The following is a 26,334-nucleotide window of genomic DNA, read 5'->3' as shown; positions in this document are numbered from 1 at the left end:
ACCGTTAAAAATGTCCAGAAAATTCAAATTATTTAAAACTGAAGCATTTATTGGTCCTTCTGAACAAATCATTTATTTAATTTATTTTTTTAAACAAAAAAATCTATCCCCACATATGATTTTCAATTTGTATCATATTTGATACAGCCGCACTTTGGACACCCCCACTTCGTGCATCTCTAGTTTTTAGCGTTAACATTTCAGTATTTTCCTGTTACTTCAAACCTATTTGCTTTTTTATTCTACTTTCAATCAATCAATCAATCAATCAATGTTTACTTATATAGCCCTAAATCACGAGTGTCTCAAAGGGCTGCACAAGCCACAACGACATCCCCGGTTCAGATCCCACATCAGGGCAAGGAAAAACTCAACCTAATGGGACAATGAGAAACCTTGGAGAGGACCCCTCCAACCCCAAGGGCGACCGGTGCAATGGACGTCGAGTGGATCTAACATAATATTGTGAGAGTCCAGTCCGTAGTGGATCAAACATAATAGTGAGAGTCCAGTCCATGGTGGATCTAACATAATAGTGTGAGAGTCCAGTCCATAGTGGATCTAACATAATAGTGTGAGAGTCCAGTCCATAGTGGATCAAACATAATAGTGAGAGTCCAGTCCATGGTGGATATAACATAATAGTGAGAGTCCTGTCCATAGTGGATCTAAAATAATAGTGAGAGTCCAGTCCATGGTGGATCTAAAATAATAGTGAGAGTCCAGTCCATGGTGGATCTAAAATAATAGTGAGAGTCCAGTCCATGGTGGATCTAACATAATAGTGAGAGTCCAGTCCATAGTGGATCTAACATAATAGTGAGAGTCCAGTCCATGGTGGCTCTAACATAATAGTGAGAGTCCAGTCCATGGTGGATCTAACATAATACTGAGAGTCCAGTCCATAGTGGATCTAACATAATAGTGAGAGTCCAGTCCATGGTGGATATAAAATAATAGTGAGAGTCCAGTCCATAGTGGATCTAACATAATAGTGAGAGTCCAGTCCATAGTGGATCTAACATAATAGTGAGAGTCCAATCCATGGTGGATCTAACATAATAGTGAGAGTCCAGTCCATAGTGGATCAAACATAATAGTGAGAGTCCAGTCCATGGTGGATCTAAAATAATAGTGAGAGTCCAGTCCATAGTGGATCTAACATAATAGTGAGAGTCCAGTCCATGGTGGATCTAAAATAATAGTGAGAGTCCAGTCCATAGTGGATCTAACATAATAATGAGAGTCCAGTCCATGGTGGATCTAACATAATAGTGAGAGTCCAGTCCATGGTGGATCTAACATAATACTGAGAGTCCAGTCCATAGTGGATCTAACATAATAGTGAGAGTCCAGTCCATGGTGGATCTAAAATAATAGTGAGAGTCCAGTCCATAGTGGATCTAACATAATAGTGAGAGTCCAGTCCATGGTGGATCTAACATAATAGTGAAAGTCCAGTCCATGGTGGATCTAAAATAATAGTGAGAGTCCAGTCCATAGTGGATCCAACATAATAATGAGAGTCCAGTCCATGGTGGATCTAACATAATAGTGAGAGTCCAGTCCATAGTGGATCGAACATAATAGTGAGAGTACAGTCCATGGTGGATCTAACATAATACTGAGAGTCCAGTCCATAGTGGATCTAACATAATAGTGAGAGTCCAGTCCATAGTGGATCTAAAATAATAGTGAGAGTCCAGTCCATAGTGGATCTAACATAATAATGAGAGTCCAGTCCATGGTGGATCTAACATAATAGTGAGAGTCCAGTCCATGGTGGATCTAACATAATACTGAGAGTCCAGTCCATAGTGGATCTAACATAATAGTGAGAGTCCAGTCCATGGTGGATCTAAAATAATAGTGAGAGTCCAGTCCATAGTGGATCTAACATAATAGTGAGAGTCCAGTCCATGGTGGATCTAAAATAATAGTGAGAGTCCAGTCCATAGTGGATCTAACATAATAATGAGAGTCCAGTCCATGGTGGATCTAACATAATAGTGAGAGTCCAGTCCATGGTGGATCTAACATAATACTGAGAGTCCAGTCCATAGTGGATCTAACATAATAGTGAGAGTCCAGTCCATGGTGGATCTAAAATAATAGTGAGAGTCCAGTCCATAGTGGATCTAATATAATAGTGAGAGTCCAGTCCATGGTGGATCTAACATAATAGTGAGAGTCCAGTCCATAGTGGATCTAACATAATAGTGAGAGTCCAGTCCATAGTGGATCAAACATAATAGTGAGAGTACAGTCCATGGTGGATCTAACATAATACTGAGAGTCCAGTCCATAGTGGATCTAACATAATAGTGAGAGTCCAGTCCATGGTGGATCTAAAATAATAGTGAGAGTCCAGTCCATAGTGGATCTAACATAATAGTGAGAGTCCAGTCCATGGTGGATCTAACATAATACTGAGAGTCCAGTCCATAGTGGATCTAACATAATAGTGAGAGTCCAGTCCATGGTGGATCTAAAATAATAGTAAGAGTCCAGTCCATAGTGGATCTAACATAATAGTGAGAGAGTCCAGTCCATAGTGGATCTAACATAATAGTGAGAGTCCAGTCTATGGTGGATCTAACATAATAGTGAGAGTCCAGTCCATAGAGGATCTAACATAATAGTGAGAGTCCAGTCCATAGTGGATCGAACATAATAGTGAGAGTACAGTCCATGGTGGATCTAACATAATACTGAGAGTCCAGTCCATAGTGGATCTAACATAATAGTGAGAGTCCAGTCCATGGTGGATCTAAAATAATAGTGAGAGTCCAGTCCATAGTGGATCTAACATAATAGTGAGAGTCCAGTCCATAGTGGATCTAACATAATAGTGAGAGTCCAGTCCATGGTGGATCTAACATAATACTGAGAGTCCAGTCCATAGTGGATCTAACATAATAGTGAGAGTCCAGTCCATGGTGGATCTAAAATAATAGTGAGAGTCCAGTCCATAGTGGATCTAACATAATAGTGAGAGTCCAGTCCATGGTGGATCTAACATAATACTGAGAGTCCAGTCCATAGTGGATCTAACATAATAGTGAGAGTCCAGTCCATGGTGGATCTAAAATAATAGTAAGAGTCCAGTCCATAGTGGATCTAACATAATAGTGAGAGAGTCCAGTCCATAGTGGATCTAACATAATAGTGAGAGTCCAGTCTATGGTGGATCTAACATAATAGTGAGAGTCCAGTCCATAGAGGATCTAACATAATAGTGAGAGTCCAGTCCATAGTGGATCGAACATAATAGTGAGAGTACAGTCCATGGTGGATCTAACATAATACTGAGAGTCCAGTCCATAGTGGATCTAACATAATAGTGAGAGTCCAGTCCATGGTGGATCTAAAATAATAGTGAGAGTCCAGTCCATAGTGGATCTAACATAATAGTGAGAGTCCAGTCCATGGTGGATCTAACATAATACTGAGAGTCCAGTCCATAGTGGATCTAACATAATAGTGAGAGTCCAGTCCATGGTGGATCTAAAATAATAGTAAGAGTCCAGTCCATAGTGGATCTAACATAATAGTGAGAGAGTCCAGTCCATAGTGGATCTAACATAATAGTGAGAGTCCAGTCTATAGTGGATCTAGCTAATAGTGTGAGAGTCCAGTCCATAGTGGATCTAGCTAATAGTGTGAGAGTTCAATCCATAGTGGATCTGACATTATAGTGTGAGAGTCCTTTGTATGTTTTTTTGTAAAAGTATCTTTAGGACACGCGTTGGGCTGCTAAAACAATTTGCTGCGGGCCGCACTTTGGAGACCCCCTCTTTAAAGTCACTCAAGTGTGATCCTCAGTACTTTGTGTTGTTTACACAAACATTTACGGTCTATCTCATGTTTGTTCAAGAGTGTGATTCAATATTGGTATGGAATAATAAATAGTGTGATGCGCCTTGATTTGTTGACAGAGCTCAAAGTCTAGTTGAAAGAGAACACAGCAATGAATGAAGGTTGACTGACAGTATATAAGAGCAGCTCTTGTTCATGATCTCTACACAGAAGCAAGAAGGAGCTCTCACCTGCAGGTTTGTACTCACACGCTTTTTGTCTCCTCTCTCATGCAGATTGTGATGACTCAGCAGCTCTTTTGTGCGACTTCCAAGGTTTCCCAGTTCGTCGTCTTCAACCTCTGCACCATCTTCCTGGCTAAGATGCTGACTATGACTTTCGTTCTTTGTGCAATGGTGGCACTGGCTACAGCTGACGGTGAGCACCAAACGACCACTGGAATGTCAAACTCATGACGTTTGCGTCGACTGAAAGGAACTCTGGTGCCTTTGCTCTGCTAGTACGGTTGGTTCGGTCCGACGTGAAGGCGATCATTGGAACACTGGGCCAGACCGCTTCATGGTTGGGTCTTGATCTGCTTGTACATGAATTCAGAGTAGTGTTTAAATCAGACCCAACCTCCGGGCTGATTATTTTAGCGTGTCCTGGAGAATTTGGAGGTAATCCTCCTTTTTCATTGTCCCATTTACTCTCTGTAAAGCACCAGTTCCATTGGCAGCAAAACAGGCCCAGAGTATAATACTACCACCACCACACTTGACAGTACGAATGGTGTTCCTGGAATTAAAGGCCTAAACTTTTCTCCTCCAAACATATTGCTGGGTATTGTGGCCAAACAGCTAAATTTTTGTTTCATCTGACATCACATGGACAAAGATAAGACCTTCTGTAGAAAAGTTCTGTGGTCAGATGGTTGGGTCTTGGGCTCAGTTGGGTGTTCCAACAGAACAATGACCCGAAACACACGTCAAAAGTGATAAAGGAATGGCTAAATCAGGCTAGAATTAAGGTTTTTAGAATGGCCTTCCAAAAGTCCTGACTTAAACACTAGGCTTGGTGTTTCTGGGATTAAAGGTCTCACCTTTTCTCCTCCAAACACATTGCTCGGTATTGTTGCCAAACAGCTAAATTTTTGTTTCAAGTGTATGTAAACGTTTGACCACATACCACATACATTAACAATATCTTTTTTTACATAAGCTGCAAAAAAAGTATTAAAATTTTACTTTAAAAACTGGCAGCTCAGTCACCAGAATTTTACAGTAAAAGCAGTGGGGGTTTTTTTTTTTACAGCATATACATTTGTTTTTATAAATAGAATGGAATGGAGAAACAATACCACTGTTTTTAGCGGTAAAATTCAAGCAACAGAGCTGAATGTTTTTTGGTTTTTTTACCGTAAAATCTTGTTTTAATGTTGTTGTGTTTTTTGTTTTTTTTTATGTTTTAGTGTCTTACTGTATAGATACAAGCTAAACAAAACATAATCAAGAGGAAAACAAAAAACAAATGAGAAACAAAACAGGGCCGTGGTTCCATACGTCAAGAGCAGGCCTGGGCAATTATTTTGACTCGGGGGCCACATTTAGAGAAAAAAATGTGTCTGGGGGCCGGTATATCTATTTTTAGGGACACTGATACAAAACTTCACAATAATGTCTGATTGAATGCTAAAAACGTTATGACAGACCGCCTTAAAAAACGTAATGGAATTTTAACTTTTTCTATGAACGATAAAACATTGAATATTGACAAAATATGAATGTCACACCCCCTTTCGATCGACATATTTTACAATCAAGTGAAATGCAACACACAGTGAAATATGAACGCGAAGGGTACAAAATAAACCCACCTACAATCTGATATATCACAAAGCTTTAGAACTTTGTTGTGAAAAGCTCCTTCCGCATCTGTGGAAACGCTTCCCGCCCACACTGCTTGGTGCCTCGTCTGAGCTGCTGTGACATAGATTACCATAGTAACTAATTAGATGACCATAGTAACTAATTAGATTGCCATAGTAACTGGTATATCATCCATAAGCGCAGATTCCAACCATTGAAATACTTTGTATAGTTGAAGACTTACGGTCATTAGAAAACATGACTGCACATCATAATGGCAGCTACACTTTACATCTTAAAGATCTAAAAAAATTATTTGGGAATGTCCGGCGGGCCAAACTGAAAAGCTTAACGGGCCGCATGTGGCCCCCGGGTCTTAATTTGCCCAGGTCTGGTCACAGAGAGGGTACAGCGGGCCATGAACAAGAACAACTTCAAAACTCTGGTCAAACCTCACCTCAAAGTACAACAGTTGTTAGTTCACCCTAAGCACAAATTAGACCAAGAACCAATATGAGATACCTTGTTTGTCATGCAACAAATCATATCTGGGAGAAACTGGCAAAGCCTTTAACATTAGGAAGAAAGAGCACAGAAAAGAATGCGAAAAGGAAACATCAAAAGCATGCACACGAGCCAACAGACAACAAGCAGAACACGAACAGCTGAAGTCTGCCATACCAGACCGCTGCAAGAGGAAGAACCACCTCATGGGTTGGGACAACGCACATGTGATCGGCACCCACAGCAACAAATAACCACCGTTGGATCAGTGAAGCCATTGAGATCCGGAAACGCCCCGCCCAGACTGTGAACCGGGACGAGGGGGCGTACCAACTTTTCCACACCTGGGACACAGTCCTGAAGAAGTCGGACTGCGGATGGCGCTGTCAGCTTGCTACTACAAGCAGAAAGACAGGGCCTAAAACTGTTTATATCAGCTGACCAGATACGTCACAGCAATATAACCTCTGAGGAAGGTGTAGCCGAAACCATCAGGTACAGAAATAATCACGCAGGTCTGGCTATAAGAATAAAAAATTGAATAAATGTATACATTGAATCTATTAAGAGTGCAGAAACTGCCAGGTTAATTGGGTTTTTTTTAGACTTTGGCTTTCTTTTCTTTTGAAGCAGCACTAAGGAACTTTTCAACCTTCATAAAATATTTTCAGAATTTTTGGGATGATACATGGACTTACAACTAGTTAAATGACACCTCTGTCATGGCCCGAAGGGATCTACATCGCTTTTACTGGCACTTAGCAACTTTGAGGAAGGGGGTAGGAACCCTGCCACACAAAAAACTACATATGTGCTTACTCGCTTTACGGCGTACCAACCATCCCCTCTCCCCATTGGTTAAAAAGATGGAAGTCGATGCAAATGCCGAGGTGCAATTAGTGCTATTACGGCAAAAGCTGCAAAACTACAACAAAAAAGGAAAAAGACAGTCTACTGGGATAAAAGGACAGTCAAGGATCAACATTGGCCCGTCTTTCACTCGCTGCCGTGAGCGCAAAGACAAAGAGGGATGTCAGACCGATGGGGCCTTGGCTCTGTTCCTGCTTTACTAGAAAGTACCTTTCGATGTTAAAATCAAAATGATAATCCATCCATCCATCTCCAAGCGCTTATCCGGAATCAGGTCGCGTTGACAACAGCTCCAGCAGAGACCCCCAGACTTCCCACACCAGAACAACATTAGCAACTTCCTCCTGGGGAATCCCGAAGCGTTCCCAGACCAGAGAGATGTAATCCCCCCATCTGGTCCTTGGCCTGCCCCGGGGTCTCCTCCCAGTGGGACGTGCAATGAGGACCTCCCTAGGAAGACGCTCGTGAGGCATCCGCACGAAATGCCCGAACCACTTAAGCTGGCTCCTTTCCAAGCGAAGGAGCAGCGGCTCTACTCTGAGTCTCTTTCGGGTGACTGAACTTCTCACCCTATCTCTAAGGGAGATGCCAGCCACCCTTCTGAGGAAACTCATTTCGGCCGCTTGTATCTGCAATCTTATTCTTTCGGTCAAGACCCACACTTCATGACCATAGGTGAGAGTAGGAAGGTAGACAGCTCAGTAGACCGAGAGCTTTGCCTTCTGGCTCAGCTTTCGTTTCGTCACAACAGTGCGGCAGAGAGACTGCAATACCGCCCCAGCTGATCCGATTCTCCTGCTGATTTCCTTCTCCATGTTTCCGTCACTCGTGAACAAGACCCCGATATACTTAAACTCCTCCACCTGGGACAGAGTCTCGTTCTCTACCTGGACTGTACAAACCGTCAGTTTCCTGCTGAGAACCATGGCCTCAGATTTGGAGATGCCGATCCTCATTCCAGCCGCTGAACACTCGGCTGCGAACCGATCCAGTGAGAGCTGAATGTCACGAACCGATGGTGCCATCAGGACCACATCATCTGTAAACAGCAGTGACGCAACCTTTAGCCCCCCGAGACGTATACCCTCTCCTGTCCATGAAAATCACAAACAGGATAGGTGACAGAGCGCAGACATGGCGGAGACTAACCCCCACCGAAAACGGAACCGACCTACATCCAAGCACACGGACACAACTCTCGCTTTGGTTGTACAGAGATTGGAGTCATACAGAGTCATACTGAATCATTGTGGTATTATCGTGTCAGTTTGTATACACCGGACAATAGTTTCTGTCAATTTACGACGCTGTGCACTGGTCCTCACTGGAAATGCGGTCTTCCTTCTGGCAAAACACTACCGCTTTGGTCCACTGGCACCGCCAAAATCAACCGACATTGAATGTTCTTAAATGGGGCTTTAACAGGACAACATTTTAAGTTTTGTAACAGTGAATGAACAACGACATTATAGTATAAACAAATACTTATGAATGGATTAGACATCCTTGTTGTTCGTAAGCACATTTAAATAACTTTAACTGCATTTTAAAATCGATAAAAAAATTAGAGACATTAAATGTGTGTATGTTTTGTAATCTGACTAGTCGACTAATCGTTAAGATAGTCGATGACTAGCTTCTACAGGATTGACACACAGAAACAGACAAGCGTTGACAGTCACTGGTGCTTGTTTGTCTACTCTAGATGCAGCTGCCGACCGTTCTGCGCCACAGTGTCCACCCAACTGGCGAAAACACAACAACCGATGTTTCTACTTTGAATCCTCCACCAAGAACTGGCTTGATGCTGAGGTGGGCATCATTATTTCATGCTTTTAGAAAGCTGCTCAGTTGGTTTGGTGTGTAAGAGACGTGTCTCTCTGGCTCTACCTAATGCAGACACAATGCCAGAACATGAGTGGGAACCTTGCATCGATACACCAGGATGACGAGCATAAATTCCTTCAGACCTTGACTCAGTCAGAAGCATGGATTGGAGGCTCAGATTGCCAAACGGTAATACGTTTGCCTACATTTGTTTTGTGTGTTTTGAGGCTAACATGATTCACCACTTGTACAGCCTGGAAGCTGGTTTTGGATCGATGGTACAGGCGTGTCTGGAACTTTCTGGTGTCCACAAAAACCAGACAACACACAAGCAGAGTGCTGCCTGCAGACCAACACTCAAAGTAGATCACAGTATTTCATGACTGATTTAAGCTTTGAAAATACTTCATTTATACATGCTTCTTCATATAAATCTTACGTCAACAACTGCCGGCCAATCTCCGTCACAACATTTGTCAGGAAGAGATGACATTTTCTTTTTGTCAACAGTCACCAAATGCTGGGATGACATCACCTGTGACACACTACTGCCATTTGTGTGTGCAAAGCCTCTTTAGACTGCAGGTATGTACAGTGACACTGTTTTGTTTGCAGTCCCGTGCATATTCAAACTCTCTTATTTACCATGCAATGATAGGCTGACCTGGATCCATACAAGCAGAAGACTATGGATGGATGGATATCTGGAGAACATAACGCAGACATCCTTTCATACAGTCGTGGTCAAAAGTTTACATACACTTGTAAAGTATTGTGGCCAAACAGCTCAATTTTTGGACAGAGATAAGACTTTCTGGGAGGAAAGTTCTGTGGTCAGATGAAACAAAAATTGAGCTGTTTGGCCACAATACCCAGCAGTACCTGTATGTTTGGAGGAGAAAAGTTGAGGCTTTTAATCCCAGGAACAGCAATTCCTACAGTCAAGCATGGTGGTGGTAGTATTATGCTCTGGGCCTGTTTTGCTGCCAATGGAACTGGTGCTTTACAGAGAGTAAATGGGACAATGAAAAAGGAGAATTACCTCCAAATTCTTCAGGACAACCTAAAATCATCAGCCTGGAGGTTGGGTCTTGGGCGCAGTTGGGTGTTCCAACAGGACAATGACCCCAAACGTGGTAAAGGAATGGCTACATCGGGCTAGAATGAAGGTTTTAGAATGGCCTTCCCAAAGTCCTGACTTAAAACGTGTGGACAATGCTGAAGAAACAAGTCCATGTCAGAAAACCAACAAATTTAGCTGAACTGCACCAATTTTGTCAAGAGGAGTGGTCAAAAATTCAAGTAGAAGCTTGTGGATGGCTACCAAAAGTGCCTTATTGCAGTGAAACTTGCCAAGGGACATGTAAGCAAATATTAACATTGCTGTATGTATACTTTTGACCCAGCACATTTTCAGTAGACCCATAATAAATTCATAAAAGAAGCAAACTTCATGAATGTTTTTTGTGACCAACACTCTATCACAAAAAAATAAGAGTTGTAGAAATGATTGGGAACTCAAGACAGCCATGACATTATGTTCTTTACAAGTGTATGTACACTTTTGACCACGACTATAATATATATTCACTGTTACATGCAGCCCTCTGAGGACAGCAATAATTCTGATGTTTCCCTCAATAAAAATGACATTGACACACTTGAGGTACTATTTAAAGGTGACGCATATGATGCATTGTTTGTTCTTGTAGAAGAGGAGAGATAGCCTATTATTGGTCTCCAGGCAGGTAAAAGAATGCATGTCATTGACTACGGTATTGACTATGAGTGCACACGAGAAAAACACAGACCAAAACCCACAGTCAACTCTAGAAATAGTGAAAAAGTACACAGGTGTTTTTCATAGTGTAGGGCACATGTGTCAAACTCAAGGCCCGGGGGCCCACCACTTCATTTTATTTGGCCCTGGAAAGCCTGGAAATAATATGTATCAATAAAGCATACTTGCCAACCTTCCCGAATTTTCCGGGAGACTCCCGAAATTAAGCGCCTCTCCCGAAAACCTCCTGGGACAAATATTCTCCCGAAAATCTCCCGATTTTCAGCCGAAGCTGGAGGCCACGCCCCCTCCAGCTCCATGTGGACCTGAGTGAGGACAGACTTTTTTCACGACGGGAGGACAACAGGGCGACAAGAAGTAAATCATCCAGACTAGAGATAAATTGTATTATTATGTTTATCTTACCTAAAAATAAATATATTTATTAATTTAAAAAAATAAAATAAAATAAAAAATAAATTTTTACTATATTTTGCTAAAAACATCAAAATTAATTGTATTTTTATTTGTAATTTTCCTGACTCCTTATTACATCCAGCCATAGAATTATACATTAAAATAAACATATTTGAAATAATTAATTTTAAATTATCATAATAATTTATTTAAAATGACCATATTTAATTATTAAAACAATTGCTTGTTTATCAACAACTTTAGCATTTTATTCATTACATTTTGAAGCTCTCAGAAGCCAAGTTATGTTATATTCCTTAATATTTATTTATGCAAGTTTGAAGTATCAATTATCTAAACACAGTTTTGTTTGCATATTTTCAGGATATATACATATGTATATATATATAAATATGTATATACGTATATACATATACATATACATATATATATATATATATATATATATATATTATATATTATATATATTATATATATTGAGGGTACCCCCCCTCATGAAACAGGCCTGTAGAGATGAAATAGTCTTGTGATTTTTTCCCACACATACATATATATATATATATATATATATATATATATATATATATATATATATATGAAATACTTGACTTGGTGAATTCTAGTTGTCAGTATACTCCTCCCCTCTTAACCACGCCCCCAACCACGTCCTGCCCCACCCCCGACCACGCCCCCACCCCCCACCTCCCGAAATCGGAGGTCTCAAGGTTGGCAAGTATGCAATAAAGTACTGTAACTTTTCTTACTAAATGTATGCTTTCTTTAAATTTTGGGAGAGAAAAAAAAAAAAGTACTCCATGTAATCGCAAATTATGTTAACTTAAATATTGTCTAAGTATGCAAAAATATATTATCAAATATTCAAACCAGTTTCAAATAGAAATAAATACTAATAATAATGATTTCAAAGCAAGTTATCCATCAAATTGTGCAATGTAAAAGTAGCAATAGATTTCATGGTAAAATTGTGAAATTGTTTTTACAGCATTTTTCTCTAAATGAAAAAAAACTGTCCTTTTTTTTTTTTTTACTGTAATAAACGGTGGTGCCGCATTTATAGTAATACACCGAAAGATCTACAGTTGTTGATTTGTGGTGAAAAAACCCCAAAACAAACTGGCAGCTCAGGTGCCAAAATTTTACTTTAAAATTGCAGTTATTTTTATTTACAGTAAAAAAACAAATTTAAATTTTACAGTAAAATTCTGGCAATTTTTTTAACCATAAAAACAACAGTACTGTTTTTCCATTTACACTAACTTTTGAGGTGAAATTATAGCAATTTACCATATTTTTACATTTTAGTTTTTAAATAATCTACTAATACAATGCATTAAAAAATGGTGTAATAATATAATTCACTATTAGAAGTGACCCTCTGGGGCCAAACATAACTGCGATGTGGCCCTCGGTGAAAACGACTTTGACACCTGTGGTGTAGGGTGTTTACCAAACAAATAGAAAATACAGCTAAAGTACAATGCTGAGCCAGTGATTCACTCAGCCAGAAAAATGCCCCTAGCACTAAAAGAGAGACTTAAAGGGGAACATTATCACAATTTCAGAAGGGTTAAAACCATTAAAAATCAGTTCCCAGTGGCTTATTTTATTTTCCGAAGTTTTTTTCAAAATTTTACCCATCACGCAGTATCCCTCAAAAAAGCTTCAAAGTGCCTGATTTTAACCATCGTTATATACACCCGTCCATTTTCCTGTGACGTCACATAGTGATGCCAATACAAACAAACATGGCGGAAAGAACAGCAAGCTATAGCGACATTAGCTCGGATTCAGACTCGGATTTCAGCGGTTTAAGCGATTCAACAGATTACGCATGTATTGAAACGGATGGTTGTAGTGTGGAGGCAGGAAGCGAAAACGAAATTGAAGAAGAAACTGAAGCTATTGAGCCATATCGGTTTGAACCGTATGCAAGCGAAACCGACGAAAACGACACGACAGCCAGCGACACGGGAGAAAGCGAGGACGAATTCGGCGATCGCCTTCTAACCAACGATTGGTATGTGTTTGTTTGGCATTAAAGGAAACTAACAACTATGAACTAGGTTTACAGCATATGAAATACATTTGGCAACAACATGCACTTTGAGAGTGCAGACAGCCCAATTTTCATCAATTAATATATTCTGTAGACATACCCTCATCTGCTCTCTTTTCCTGAAAGCTGATCTGTCCAGTTTTGGAGTTGATGTCAGCAGGCCAGGGAAGCTAGGGTCGATATTCTTCTCTTGATCATCTTCGGTGGCATAAGGGACGGTGTGAGCCAAGACATCCAGGGGGTTTAGCTCGCACGTCTGCGGGAAAAAACTGCCGCCATTGCTTGCCGTGCTACCGAGGTCCTTTGTCCCTGAATTGCTCACACACTCCGGCAGATTCAATGGGGGTCTGGCGGCAGATTTCTTTGACTTTATCGTTGGAAATGCATCTGCTTTGAGTGTCGCAGGATATCCACACATTCTTGCCATCTCTGTCGTAGCATAGCTTTCGTCGGTAAAGTGTGCGGAACAAACGTCCAATTTCTTGCCACTTTCGCATCTTTGGGCCACTGGTGCAACTTGAATCCGTCCCTGTTCGTGTTGTTACACCCTCCGACAACACACCGACGAGGCATGATGTCTCCAAGGTACGGAAAACAGTCGAAAAAACAGAAAATAACAGAGCTGATTTGACTCGGTGTTTGAGAAAATGGCGGATTGCTTCCCGATGTGACGCCACGTGTGACGTCATCGTTCCGAGAGCGAATAATAGAAAGGCGTTTAATTCGCCAAAATTCACCCATTTACAGTTCGGAAATCGGTTAAAAAAATATATGGTCTTTTTTCTGCAACATCAAGGAAGATCCTCTCTGAGCTGCCACCTTAACGTGGTAGAGGAGTTTGCGTGTCCCAATGATCCTAGGAGCTATGTTGTCCGGGGGCTTTATGCCCCCTGGTAGGGTCTCCCAAGACAAACTGGTCCTAGGTGAGGGATCAGACAAAGAGCAGCTCAAAGACCTCTATGAAGAAAACAAGCAAGGAACCCAGATTTCCCTTGCCCGGACGCGGGTCACCGGGGCCCCCCTCTGGAGCCAGGCCCGGAGGTGGGGCACGATGGCGAGCGCCTGGTGGCCGGGCCTGTCCCCATGGGGCCCGGCCGGGCACAGCCCGAAGAGGCAACGTGGGTCCCCCCTCCAATGGGCTCACCACCCATAGTAGGGGTCATAGAGGTCGGGTGCGATGTGAGCTGGGCGGCAGCCGAGGGCAGGGCACTTGGCGGTCCGATCCTCGGCTACAGAAGCTAGCTCTTGGGACGTGGAACGTCACCTCGCTGGGGGGGAAGAAGCCTGAGCTAGTGCGCGAGGTGGAGAAGTTCCGGCTAGATATAGTCGGACTCACTTCGACGCACAGCAAGGGCTCTGGAACCAGTTCTCTCGAGAGGGGCTGGACTCTCTTCCACTCTGGCGTTGCCGGCAGTGAGAGGCGACGGGCTGGGGTGGCAATTCTTGTTTCCCCCCGGCTCAGAGCCTGTACGTTGGAGTTCAACCCGGTGGACGAGAGGGTAGCTTCCCTCAGCCTTCGAGTGGGGGAACGGGTCCTGACTGTGGTTTGCGCTTACGCGCCAAACCGCAGCTCAGAGTACCCACCCTTTTTGGATTCACTCGAGGGAGTACTTGAGAGTGCTCCCCCGGGTGATTCCCTCGTTCTACTGGGGGACTTCAATGCTCATGTTGGCAGCGACAGTGAAACCTGGAGAGGCGTGATTGGGAAGAATGGCTGCCCGGATCTGAACCCGAGCGGTGTTATGTTATTGGACTTTTGTGCCCGTCACAGATTGTCCATAACGAACACCATGTTCAAACATAAGGGTGTCCATATGTGCACTTGGCACCAGGACACCCTAGGCCGCAGTTCCATGATCGACTTTGTAGTTGTGTCATCGGATTTGCGGCCTCATGTTTTGGACACTCGGGTGAAGAGAGGGGCGGAGCTTTCTACCGATCACCACCTGGTGGTGAGTTGGCTGCGATGGTGGGGGAGGATGCCGGACAGACCTGGCAGGCCCAAACGCATTGTGAGGGTTTGCTGGGAACGTCTGGCAGAGTCTCCTGTCAGAGAGAGTTTCAATTCCCACCTCCGGAAGAACTTTGAACATGTCACGAGGGAGGTGCTGGACATTGAGTCCGAATGGACCATGTTCCGCGCCTCTATTGTCGAGGCGGCTGATTGGAGCTTTGGCCGCAAGGTAGTTGGTGCATAGTCGTGGCGGTAATCCTAGAACCCGTTGGTGGACACCGGCGGTGAGGGATGCCGTCAAGCTGAAGAAGGAGTCCTATCGGGTTCTTTTGGCTCATAGGACTCCTGAGGCAGCGGACAAGTACCGACAGGCCAAGCGGTGTGCGGCTTCAGCGGTCGCAGAGGCAAAAACTCGGACATGGGAGGAGTTCGGTGAGGCCATGGAAAACGACTTCCGGACGGCTTCGAAGCAATTCTGATGGCTTCATCTGGCCAGGATCTTCAGCTCTCACTGGATCGGTTCGCAGCTGAGTGTGAAGCGACTGGGATGAGAATCAGCACCTCCAAGTCCGAGTCCATGGTTCTCGCCCGGAAAAGGGTGGAGTGCCATCTCCGGGTTGGGGAGGAGATCTTGCCCCAAGTGGAGGAGTTCAAGTACCTCGGAGTCTTGTTCACGAGTGAGGGAAGAGTGGATCGTGAGATCGACAGGCGGATCGGTGCGGCGTCTTCAGTAATGCGGACACTGTATCAATCCGTTGTGGTGAAGAAGGAGCTGAGCCGGAAGGCAAAGCTCTCAATTTACCGGTCGATCTACGTTCCCATCCTCACCTATGGTCATGAGCTTTGGGTTATGACCGAAAGGACAAGATCACGGGTACAAGCGGCCGAAATGAGTTTCCTCCGCCGGGTGGCGGGGCTCTCCCTTAGAGATAGGGTGAGAAGCTCTGCCATCCGGGAGGAGCTCAAAGTAAAGCCGCTGCTCCTCCACATCGAGAGGAGCCAGATGAGGTGGTTCGGGCATCTGGTCAGGATGCCACCCGAACGCCTCCCTAGGGAGGTGTTTAGGGCACGTCCGACCGGTAGGAGGCCGCGGGGAAGACCCAGGACACGTTGGGAAGACTATGTCTCCCGGCTGGCCTGGGAACGCCTCGGGGTCCCACAGGAAGAGCTGGACGAAGTGGCTGGGGAGAGGGAAGTCTGGGCTTCCCTGCTTAGGCTGCTGCCCCCGCGACCTGACCTCGGATAAGCGGAAGAAGATGGATGGATGGATGGATGGATCAAGGAAGATGATCAAGAGAAGAATATGGACCCTAGCTTCCCTGGCCTGTTGACATCAACTCCAAAACTGGACAGATCAGCTTTCAGGAAAAGAGAGCGGATGAGGGTATGTCTACATAATATATTCATTGATGAAAACTGGGCTGTCTGCACTCTCAAAGTGCATGTTGTTGCTAAATGTATTTCATATGCTGTAAACCTAGTTCATAGTTGTTAGTTTCCTTTAATGCCAAACAAACACATACCAATCGTTGGTTAGAAGGCGATCGCCGAATTCGTCCTCGCTTTCTCCCGTGTCGCTGGCTGTCGTGTCGTTTTCGTCGGTTTCGCTTGCATACGGTTCAAACCGATATGGCTCAATAGCTTCAGTTTCTTCTTCAATTTCGTTTTCGCTACCTGCCTCCACACTACAACCATCCGTTTCAATACATTCGTAATCTGTTGAATCGCTTAACCCGCTGAAATCCGAGTCTGAATCCGAGCTAATGTCGCTATAGCTTGCTATTCTATGCGCCATGTTTGTTTGTGTTGGCATCACTGTGTGACGTCACAGGAAAATGGACGGGTGTATATAACGATGGTTAAAATCAGGCACTTTGAAGCTTTTTTTAGGGATATTGCGTGATGGGTAAAATTTTGAAAAAATTTTGAAAAAAAACTTCGAAAAATAAAATAAGCCACTGGGAACTGATTTTTAATGGTTTTAACCCTTCTGAAATTATGATAATGTTCCCCTTTAAACAAATTGCAAAAGATTCACCAACACAGATGTCCAGAATACTGTGGAATTTAGCGATGAAAACAGACGATTTAAGCTGGCGACCGACCTATTCCAAAATGTCTGATTCAACTATTGACGTCACGCGCATACGTCATCATACATAGACGTTTTCAACCGGAAGTTTCCCGGGAAATTTAAAATTGCACTTTATAAGTTAACCCGGCCGTATTGGCATGTGTTGCAATGTTAAGATTTCATCATTGATATATAAACTATCAGACTGCGTGGTCGGTAGTAGTGGCTTTCAGTAGGCCTTTAAAGCCCGGGCTGCTGACAAGGTCAGTGTCTTCATCTCTCAGTGCCAGTGGAAGACCTTTGTGTGATTTAATGCCATAAATAACCCAGTGAGTGAATCATTCCACTGCTCTTTAAGATGAAGAGCTCCCATAGTCATTGTTCAACCTGACAGCCGCTTTTAACCTTCAGGCTCAGTCACAACAGCCCAGCATGTAAACACAACCTTTAGTATTTCTCGTATGAAATGCCAATAAAAACATATGAACAGCTATTTTCAATAAACACGTTAAAAAACAAATTGTCCAGTCATAGTTTTAAAAACTTGAACATGATCTCTCTGTGGTACACTTGTTAACGATGAAATCTTATATCGATCTGCAATTAAACACAATTAATTCTGAGTAAACTACAACTAAAATGCAATTAATGGTGACTAAATATTGTAAAAATTATATTAGATTATATAAGAAACACATTTTTTGTGGAATCGTCGACCCATGCACCACCGCTCTCATGTACGCTCTATTGCAGTGTCCGCATGTTTAAAGGTTTTTTCTAATCGATTTAACGTTGTAGCTCTAAAATTCCAGCATAACAGAATCCAGTTTAAAAACTTGAACATTATCTTTCTGTGATACACTTGTTAACGATGGCAATTTATATCGATCTGCGATAAAACAATTGAATAAACTACAACTAAAATGCAATTAATGGTGATTAAATATTGTAAAAATGACAAAAGTAGATTATATAAGAAACACATTTTTTGTGGGATCGTCAACCCATGCACCACCGCTCTCATGTACGCTCTATTGCAGTGTCCGCATGTTTAAAGTGAAGTGAAGTGAATTATATTTATATAGCGCTTTTCTCTAGTGACTCAAAGCACTTTACATAGTGAAAACCAATATCTAAGTTACATTTAAACCAGTGTGGGTGGCACTGGGAGCAGGTGGACAAAGTGTCATGCCCAAGGACACAACGGCAGTGACTAGGATGACAGAAGCGGGAATCAAACCTTGAACCCTCAAGTTGCTGGCACGGCCACTCTACCAACCGAGCTATACCGTTTTTTCTAATCGATTAATCGTTGCAGGTCAAAATTCCAGCATAACATAATCCAGTTTAAAATCTTGAACATGATCTCTCTGTGGTACACTTGTTAACGATGAAAACTTATATCGATCTGCGATTAAACACAATTAATTCTGAGTAAACTATAACTAAAATGCAATTAATGGTGATTAAATATTGGAAAAATTATATTAGACTACCGTATTTTTCGGAGTATAAGTCGCACCGGAGTATAAGTCGCACTTGCCGAAAATGCATGATAAAGAAGGAAAAAACATATATAAATCGCACTGGAGCCCGGCCAAACTATGAAAAAAACTGTGACTTATAGTCCGAAAAATACGGTATATAAGAAACAAATTTTTTGTAAAATCGTCACCCCATGCACCGCCGCTCTCATGTACGCTCTATTGCAGTGTCCGCATGTTTAAAGGTTTTTCTAATCGATTTAAATTCCAGCATAACAGAATCCAGTTTAAAAACTTGAACATGATCTCTCTGTGGTACACTTGTTAACGATGAAAATGTATATCGATCTGCGATTAAACACAATTAATTCTGAGTAAACTACAACTAAAATGCAATTAATGGTGATTAAATATTGTAACAATTATATTAGATTATATAAGAAGCACATTTTTTGTGGAATCGCCAACCCACGCACCACCGCTCTCATGTACGCTCTATTGCAGTGTCCGCATGTTTAAAGGTTTTTCTAATCGATTTAAATTCCAGCATAACAGAATGCAGTTTAAAAACTTGAACATGATCTCTCTGTGGTACACTTGTTAACGATGAAAATGTATATCGATCTGCGATTAAACACAATTAATTCTGAGTAAACTACAACTAAAATGAAATTAATGGTGATTAAATATTGTAACAATTATATTAGATTATATAAGAAGCACATTTTTTGTGGAATCGCCAACCCACGCACCACCGCTCTCATGTACGCTCTATTGCAGTGTCCGCATGTTTAAAGGTTTTTCTAATTGATTTAAATTCTAGCATAACAGAATCCAGTTTAAAAACTTGAACATGATCTCTATGTGGTACACTTGTTAACGATGAAATCTTATATCGATCTGCAATTAAACACAATTAATTCTGAGTAAACTACAACTAAAATGCAATTAATGGTGACTAAATATTGTAAAAATTATATTAGATTATATAAGAAACACATTTTTTGTGGAATCGTCGACCCATGCACCACCGCTCTCATGTATGCTCTATTGCAGTGTCCGCATGTTTAAAGGTTTTTTCTAATTGATTTAACGTTGCAGCTCTAAATTCCAGCATAACAGAATCCAGTTTAAAATCTTGAACATGATCTCTCTGTGGTACACTTGTTAACGATGAAAACTTATATCGATCTGCGATTAAACACAATTAATTCTGAGTAAACTATAACTAAAATGCAATTAATGGTGATTAAATATTGGAAAAATTATATTAGACTACCGTATTTTTCGGAGTATAAGTCGCACCGGAGTATAAGTCGCACTTGCCGAAAATGCATGATAAAGAAGGAAAAAACATATATAAATCGCACTGGAGCCCGGCCAAACTATGAAAAAAACTGTGACTTATAGTCCGAAAAATACGGTATATAAGAAACACATTTTTTGTAAAATCGTCACCCCATGCACCGCCGCTCTCATGTACGCTCTATTGCAGTGTCCGCATGTTTAAAGGTTTTTCTAATCGATTTAAATTCCAGCATAACAGAATCCAGTTTAAAAACTTGAACATGATCTCTCTGTGGTACACTTGTTAACGATGAAAATGTATATCGATCTGCGATTAAACACAATTAATTCTGAGTAAACTACAACTAAAATGCAATTAATGGTGATTAAATATTGTAACAATTATATTAGATTATATAAGAAGCACATTTTTTGTGGAATCGCCAACCCACGCACCACCGCTCTCATGTACGCTCTATTGCAGTGTCCGCATGTTTAAAGGTTTTTCTAATCGATTTAAATTCCAGCATAACAGAATACAGTTTAAAAACTTGAACATGATCTCTCTGTGGTACACTTGTTAACGATGAAAATGTATATCGATCTGCGATTAAACACAATTAATTCTGAGTAAACTACAACTAAAATGAAATTAATGGTGATTAAATATTGTAACAATTATATTAGATTATATAAGAAGCACATTTTTTGTGGAATCGCCAACCCACGCACCACCGCTCTCATGTACGCTCTATTGCAGTGTCCGCATGTTTAAAGGTTTTTCTAATTGATTTAAATTCTAGCATAACAGAATCCAGTTTAAAAACTTGAACATGATCTCTATGTGGTACACTTGTTAACGATGAAATCTTATATCGATCTGCAATCAAACACAATTAATTCTGAGTAAACTACAACTAAAATGCAATTAATGGTGACTAAATATTGTAAAAATTATATTAGATTATATAAGAAACACATTTTTTGTGGAATCGTCGACCCATGCACCACCGCTCTCATGTATGCTCTATTGCAGTGTCCGCATGTTTAAAGGTTTTTTCTAATTGATTTAACGTTGCAGCTCTAAATTCCAGCATAACATAATCCAGTTTAAAATCTTGAACATGATCTCTCTGTGGTACACTTGTTAACGATGAAAACTTATATCGATCTGCGATTAAACACAATTAATTCTGAGTAAACTATAACTAAAATGCAATTAATGGTGATTAAATATTGGAAAAATTATATTAGACTACCGTATTTTTCGGAGTATAAGTCGCACCGGAGTATAAGTCGCACTTGCCGAAAATGCATGATAAAGAAGGAAAAAACATATATAAATCGCACTGGAGCCCGGCCAAAGTATGAAAAAAACTGCGACTTATAGTCCGAAAAATACGGTATATAAGAAACACATTTTTTGTGAAATCGTCACCCCATGCACCGCCGCTCTCATGTACGCTCTATTGCAGTGTCCGCATGTTTAAAGGTTTTTCTAATCGATTTAAATTCCAGCATAACAGAATCCAGTTTAAAAACTTGAACATGATCTCTCTGTGGTACACTTGTTAACGATGAAAATGTATATCGATCTGCGATTAAACACAATTAATTCTGAGTAAACTACAACTAAAATGCAATTAATGGTGATTAAATATTGTAACAATTATATTAGATTATATAAGAAGCACATTTTTTGTGGAATCGCCAACCCACGCACCACCGCTCTCATGTACGCTCTATTGCAGTGTCCGCATGTTTAAAGGTTTTTCTAATCGATTTAAATTCCAGCATAACAGAATCCAGTTTAAAAACTTGAACATGATCTCTCTGTGGTACACTTGTTAACGATGAAAATGTATATCGATCTGCGATTAAACACAATTAATTCTGAGTAAACTACAACTAAAATGCAATTAATGGTGATTAAATATTGTAACAATTATATTAGATTATATAAGAAGCACATTTTTTGTGGAATCGCCAACCCACGCACCACCGCTCTCATGTACGCTCTATTGCAGTGTCCGCATGTTTAAAGGTTTTTCTAAATGATTTAAATTCTAGCATAACAGAATCCAGTTTAAAAACTTGAACATGATCTCTATGTGGTACACTTGTTAACGATGAAATCTTATATCGATCTGCAATTAAACACAATTAATTCTGAGTAAACTACAACTAAAATGCAATTAATGGTGACTAAATATTGTAAAAATTATATTAGATTATATAAGAAACTAATTTTTTGTGGAATCGTCAACCCATGCACCACCGCTCTCATGTATGCTCTATTGCAGTGTCCGCATGTTTAAAGGTTTTTTCTAATTGATTTAACGTTGCAGCTCTAAATTCCAGCATAACAGAAACCAGTTTAAAAACTTGAACATGATCTCTCTGTGGTACACTTGTTAACGATGGAAACTTATATCGATCTGCGATTAAACAATTGAGTAAACTACAACTAAAATGCAATTAATGGTGATTAAATATTGTAAAAATGATAAAAGTAGATTATATAAGAAACACATTTTTTGTGCACCACCGCTCTCATGTACACTCTATTGCAGTGTCCGCATGTTTAAAGTGAAGTGAAGTGAATTATATTTATATAGCGCTTTTCTCTAGTGACTCAAAGCACTCTACATAGTGAAAACCAATATCTAAGTTACATTTAAACCAGTGTGGGTGGCACTGGGAGCAGGTGGGTAAAGTGTCATGCCCAAGGACACAACGGCAGTGACAGGATGGCAGAAGCGGAAATCGAACCTGGAACCCTCAAATTGCTGGCACGGCCACTCTACCGACCGAGCTATACCGTTTTTGCTAATCGATTAATTGTTGCAGGTTTAAATTCCAGCATAACAGAATCCAGTTTAAAAACGTGAACATGATCTCTCTGTGGTACACTTGTTAACGATGAAAACTTATATCGATCTGCGAGTAAACACAATTAATTCTGAGTAAACTACAACTAAAATGCAATTAATGGTGATTAAATATTGCAAAAATTATATTAGACTACCGTATTTTTCGGAGTATAAGTCGCACCGGAGTATAAGTCGCACCTGCCGAAAATGCATGATAAAGAAGGAAAAAACATATATAAATCGCACTGGAGCCCAGCCAAACTATGAAAAAAACTGAGACTTATAGTCTGAAAAATACGGTATATAAGAAACACATTTTTTGCAAAATCGTCACCCCATGCACCACCGCTCTCATGTACGCTCTATTGCAGTGTCCGCATGTTTAAAGGTTTTTCTAATCGATTTAAATTCCAGCATAACATAATCCAGTTTAAAAACTTGAACATGATCTCTCTGTGGTACACTTGTTAACGATGAAAACGTATATCGATCTGCGATTAAACACAATTAATTCTGAGTAAACTACAACTAAAATGCAATTAATGGTGATTAAATATTGTAAAAATTATATTAGACTATATAAGAAACACATTTTTTGTAAAATCGTCACCCCATGCACCACCGCTCTCATGTACGCTCTATTGCAGTGTCCGCATGTTTAAAGGTTTTTCTAATCGATTGAAATTCCAGCATAACAGAATCCAGTTTAAAAACTTGAACATGATCTCTCTGTGGTACACTTGTTAACGATGGAAACTTATATCGATCTGCGATTACACAATTAATTCTGAGGAAACTACAACTAAAATGCAATTAATGGTGATTAAATATTGTAAGAATTATATTATATTATATAAGAAACACATTTTTTGTGGAATCGTCAACCCATGCACCACCGCTCTCATGTACGCTCTATTGCAGTGTCCGCATGTTTAAAGTGAAGTGAAGTGAATTATACTTATATAGCGCTTTTCTCTAGTGACTCAAAGCACTTTACATAGTGAAAACCAATATCTAAGTTACATTTAAACCAGTGTGGGTGGCACTGGGAGCAGGTGGATAAAGTGTCATGCCCAAGGACACAACGGCAGTGACTAGGATGGCAGAAGCGGAAATCGAACCTGGAACCCTCAAGTTGCTGGCACGGCCACTCTACCAACCGAGCTATACCGTTTTTTCTAATCGATTAATCGTTGCAGGTCTAAATTCCAGCATAACAGAATCCAGTTTAAAAACTTGAACATGATCTCTCTGTGGTACACTTGTTAACGATGAAAACTTATATCGATCTGCGATTAAACACAATTAATTCTGAGTAAACTACAACTAAAATGCAATTAATGGTGATAAAATATTGTAAAAATTAGACTATATAAGAAACACATTTTTTGTAAAATCGTCACCCCATGCACAACCGCTCTCATGTACGCTCTATTGCAGTGTCCGCATGTTTAAAGGTTTTTCTAATCGATTTAAATTCCAGCATAACAGAATCCAGTTTAAAAACTTGAACATGTTCTCTCTGTGGTACACTTGTTAACGATGGAAACTTATATCGATCTGCGATTAAACACAATTACTTCTGATTAAACTACAACTAAAATGCAATTAATGGTGATTAATTATTGTAAAAATGATATTAGACTATGTAAGAAACACATTTTTTGTGGGATCGTCAACCCATGCACCACCGCTCTCATGTACGCTCTATTGCAGTATCCGCATGCTTAAAGTTTTTTTCTAATCGATTTAACGTTGCAGCTCTAAATTCCAGCATAACAGAATCCAGTTTAAAAACTTGAACATGATCTCTCTGTGGTACACTTGTTAACGATGGAAACTTATATCGATCTGCTATTAAACAATTGAGTAAAGTACAACTAAAATGCAATTAATGGTGATTAAATATTGTAAAAATGATGTTAGATTATATAAGAAACACATTTTTTGTGGAATCGTCAACCCATGCACCACCGCTCTCATGTACGCTCTATTGCAGTGTCCGCATGTTTAAAGGTTTTTTCTAATTGATTTTCAGTAAATTCCAGCATAACAGAATCCAGTTTAAAAACTTGAAAATGATCTCTGTGGTACACTGGTTAACGATGGAAACTTATATCGATCTGCGATTAAACACAATTAATTCTGAGTAAACTACAACTAAAATGCAATTAATGGTGATTAAATATTGTAAAAATTATATTAGACTATATAAGAAACACATTTTTTGTAAAATCGTCACCCCATGCACCACTGCTCTCATGTACGCTCTATTGCAGTGTCCGCATGTTTAAAGGTTTTTCTAATCGATTTAAATTCCAGCATAACAGAATCCAGTTTAAAAACTTGAACATGATCTCTATGTGGTACACCTGTTAACGATGAAATCTTATATCGATCTGCAATTAAACACAATTAATTCTGAGTAAACTACAACTAAAATGCAATTAATGGTGACTAAATATTGTAAAAATTATATTAGATTATATAAGAAACTAATTTTTTGTGGAATCGTCGACCCATGCACCACCGCTCTCATGTACGCTCTATTGCAGTGTCCGCATGTTTAAAGGTTTTTCTAATCGATTTAACGTTGCAGCTCTAAAATTCCAGCATAACAGAATCCAGTTTAAAAACTTGAACATGATCTCTCTGTGGTACACTTGTTAACGATGAAAACTTATATCGATCTGCGATTAAACAATTGAGTAAAGTACAACTAAAATGCAATTAATGGTGATTAAATATTGTAAAAATGATAAAAGTAGATTATATAAGAAACACATTTTTTGTGCACCACCGCTCCCATGTACGCTCTATTGCAGTGTCCGCATGTTTAAAGTGAAGTGAAGTGAATTATATTTATATAGCGCTTTTCTCTAGTGACTCAAAGCACTTTACATAGTGAAAACCAATATCTAAGTTACATTTAAACCAGTGTGGGTGGCACTGGGAGCAGGTGGGTAAAGTGTCATGCCCAAGGACACAACGGCAGTGACTAGGATGACAGAAGCGGGAATCAAACCTGGAACCCTCAAGTTGCTGGCACGGCCACTCTACCAACCGAGCTATACCGTTTTTTCTAATCGATTAATCGTTGCAGGTCTAAATTCCAGCATAACATAATCCAGTTTAAAATCTTGAACATGATCTCTCTGTGGTACACTTGTTAACGATGAAAACTTATATCGATCTGCGATTAAACACAATTAATTCTGAGTAAACTATAACTAAAATGCAATTAATGGTGATTAAATATTGGAAAAATTATATTAGACTACCGTATTTTTCGAAGTATAAGTCGCACCGGAGTATAAGTCGCACTTGCTGAAAATGCATGATAAAGAAGGAAAAAACATATATAAATCGCACTGGAGCCCGGCCAAACTATGAAAAAAACTGCGACTTATAGTCCGAAAAATACGGTATATAAGAAACATATTTTTTGCAAAATCGTCACCCCATGCACCACCGCTCTCATGTACGCTCTATTGCAGTGT

The 26,334-nt window shown here is 40.3% G+C and overlaps 1 protein-coding gene across 1 annotated transcript; it reads left to right on the top strand.

Moving 5' to 3' along the window:
- Positions 1-3,957: 3,957 nt before the first annotated feature.
- On the top strand, positions 3,958-10,590 carry LOC133617423 (type-2 ice-structuring protein-like). Its single transcript, XM_061977371.2, has 7 exons — positions 3,958-4,055; positions 4,134-4,236; positions 8,746-8,852; positions 8,940-9,056; positions 9,121-9,229; positions 9,378-9,452; positions 9,526-10,590. Exons 2-6 carry the CDS (start codon positions 4,182-4,184, stop codon positions 9,443-9,445), a joined length of 456 nt encoding a protein of 151 aa, XP_061833355.1. The 5' UTR covers positions 3,958-4,055; positions 4,134-4,181; the 3' UTR covers positions 9,446-9,452; positions 9,526-10,590.
- Positions 10,591-26,334: the final 15,744 nt, after the last annotated feature.

This window comes from Nerophis lumbriciformis, linkage group LG16 (assembly GCF_033978685.3).
Source record: "Nerophis lumbriciformis linkage group LG16, RoL_Nlum_v2.1, whole genome shotgun sequence".
NCBI classification, from domain to species: domain Eukaryota; kingdom Metazoa; phylum Chordata; class Actinopteri; order Syngnathiformes; family Syngnathidae; genus Nerophis; species Nerophis lumbriciformis.
This window is presented reverse-complemented; position numbering and strand designations above follow the sequence as displayed.

Excerpts from the sequence above, each read along its gene's own strand:
- LOC133617423 (XM_061977371.2), top strand. The coding sequence starts at position 4,182 with ATGCTGACTATGACTTTCGTTCTTTGTGCAATGGTGGCACTGGCTACA. Across the intron at positions 8,853-8,939 it reads AGAACTGGCTTGATGCTGAG|ACACAATGCCAGAACATGAG; the intron begins GTGGGCATCATT and ends TACCTAATGCAG. Across the intron at positions 9,057-9,120 it reads GAGGCTCAGATTGCCAAACG|CCTGGAAGCTGGTTTTGGAT; the intron begins GTAATACGTTTG and ends CCACTTGTACAG.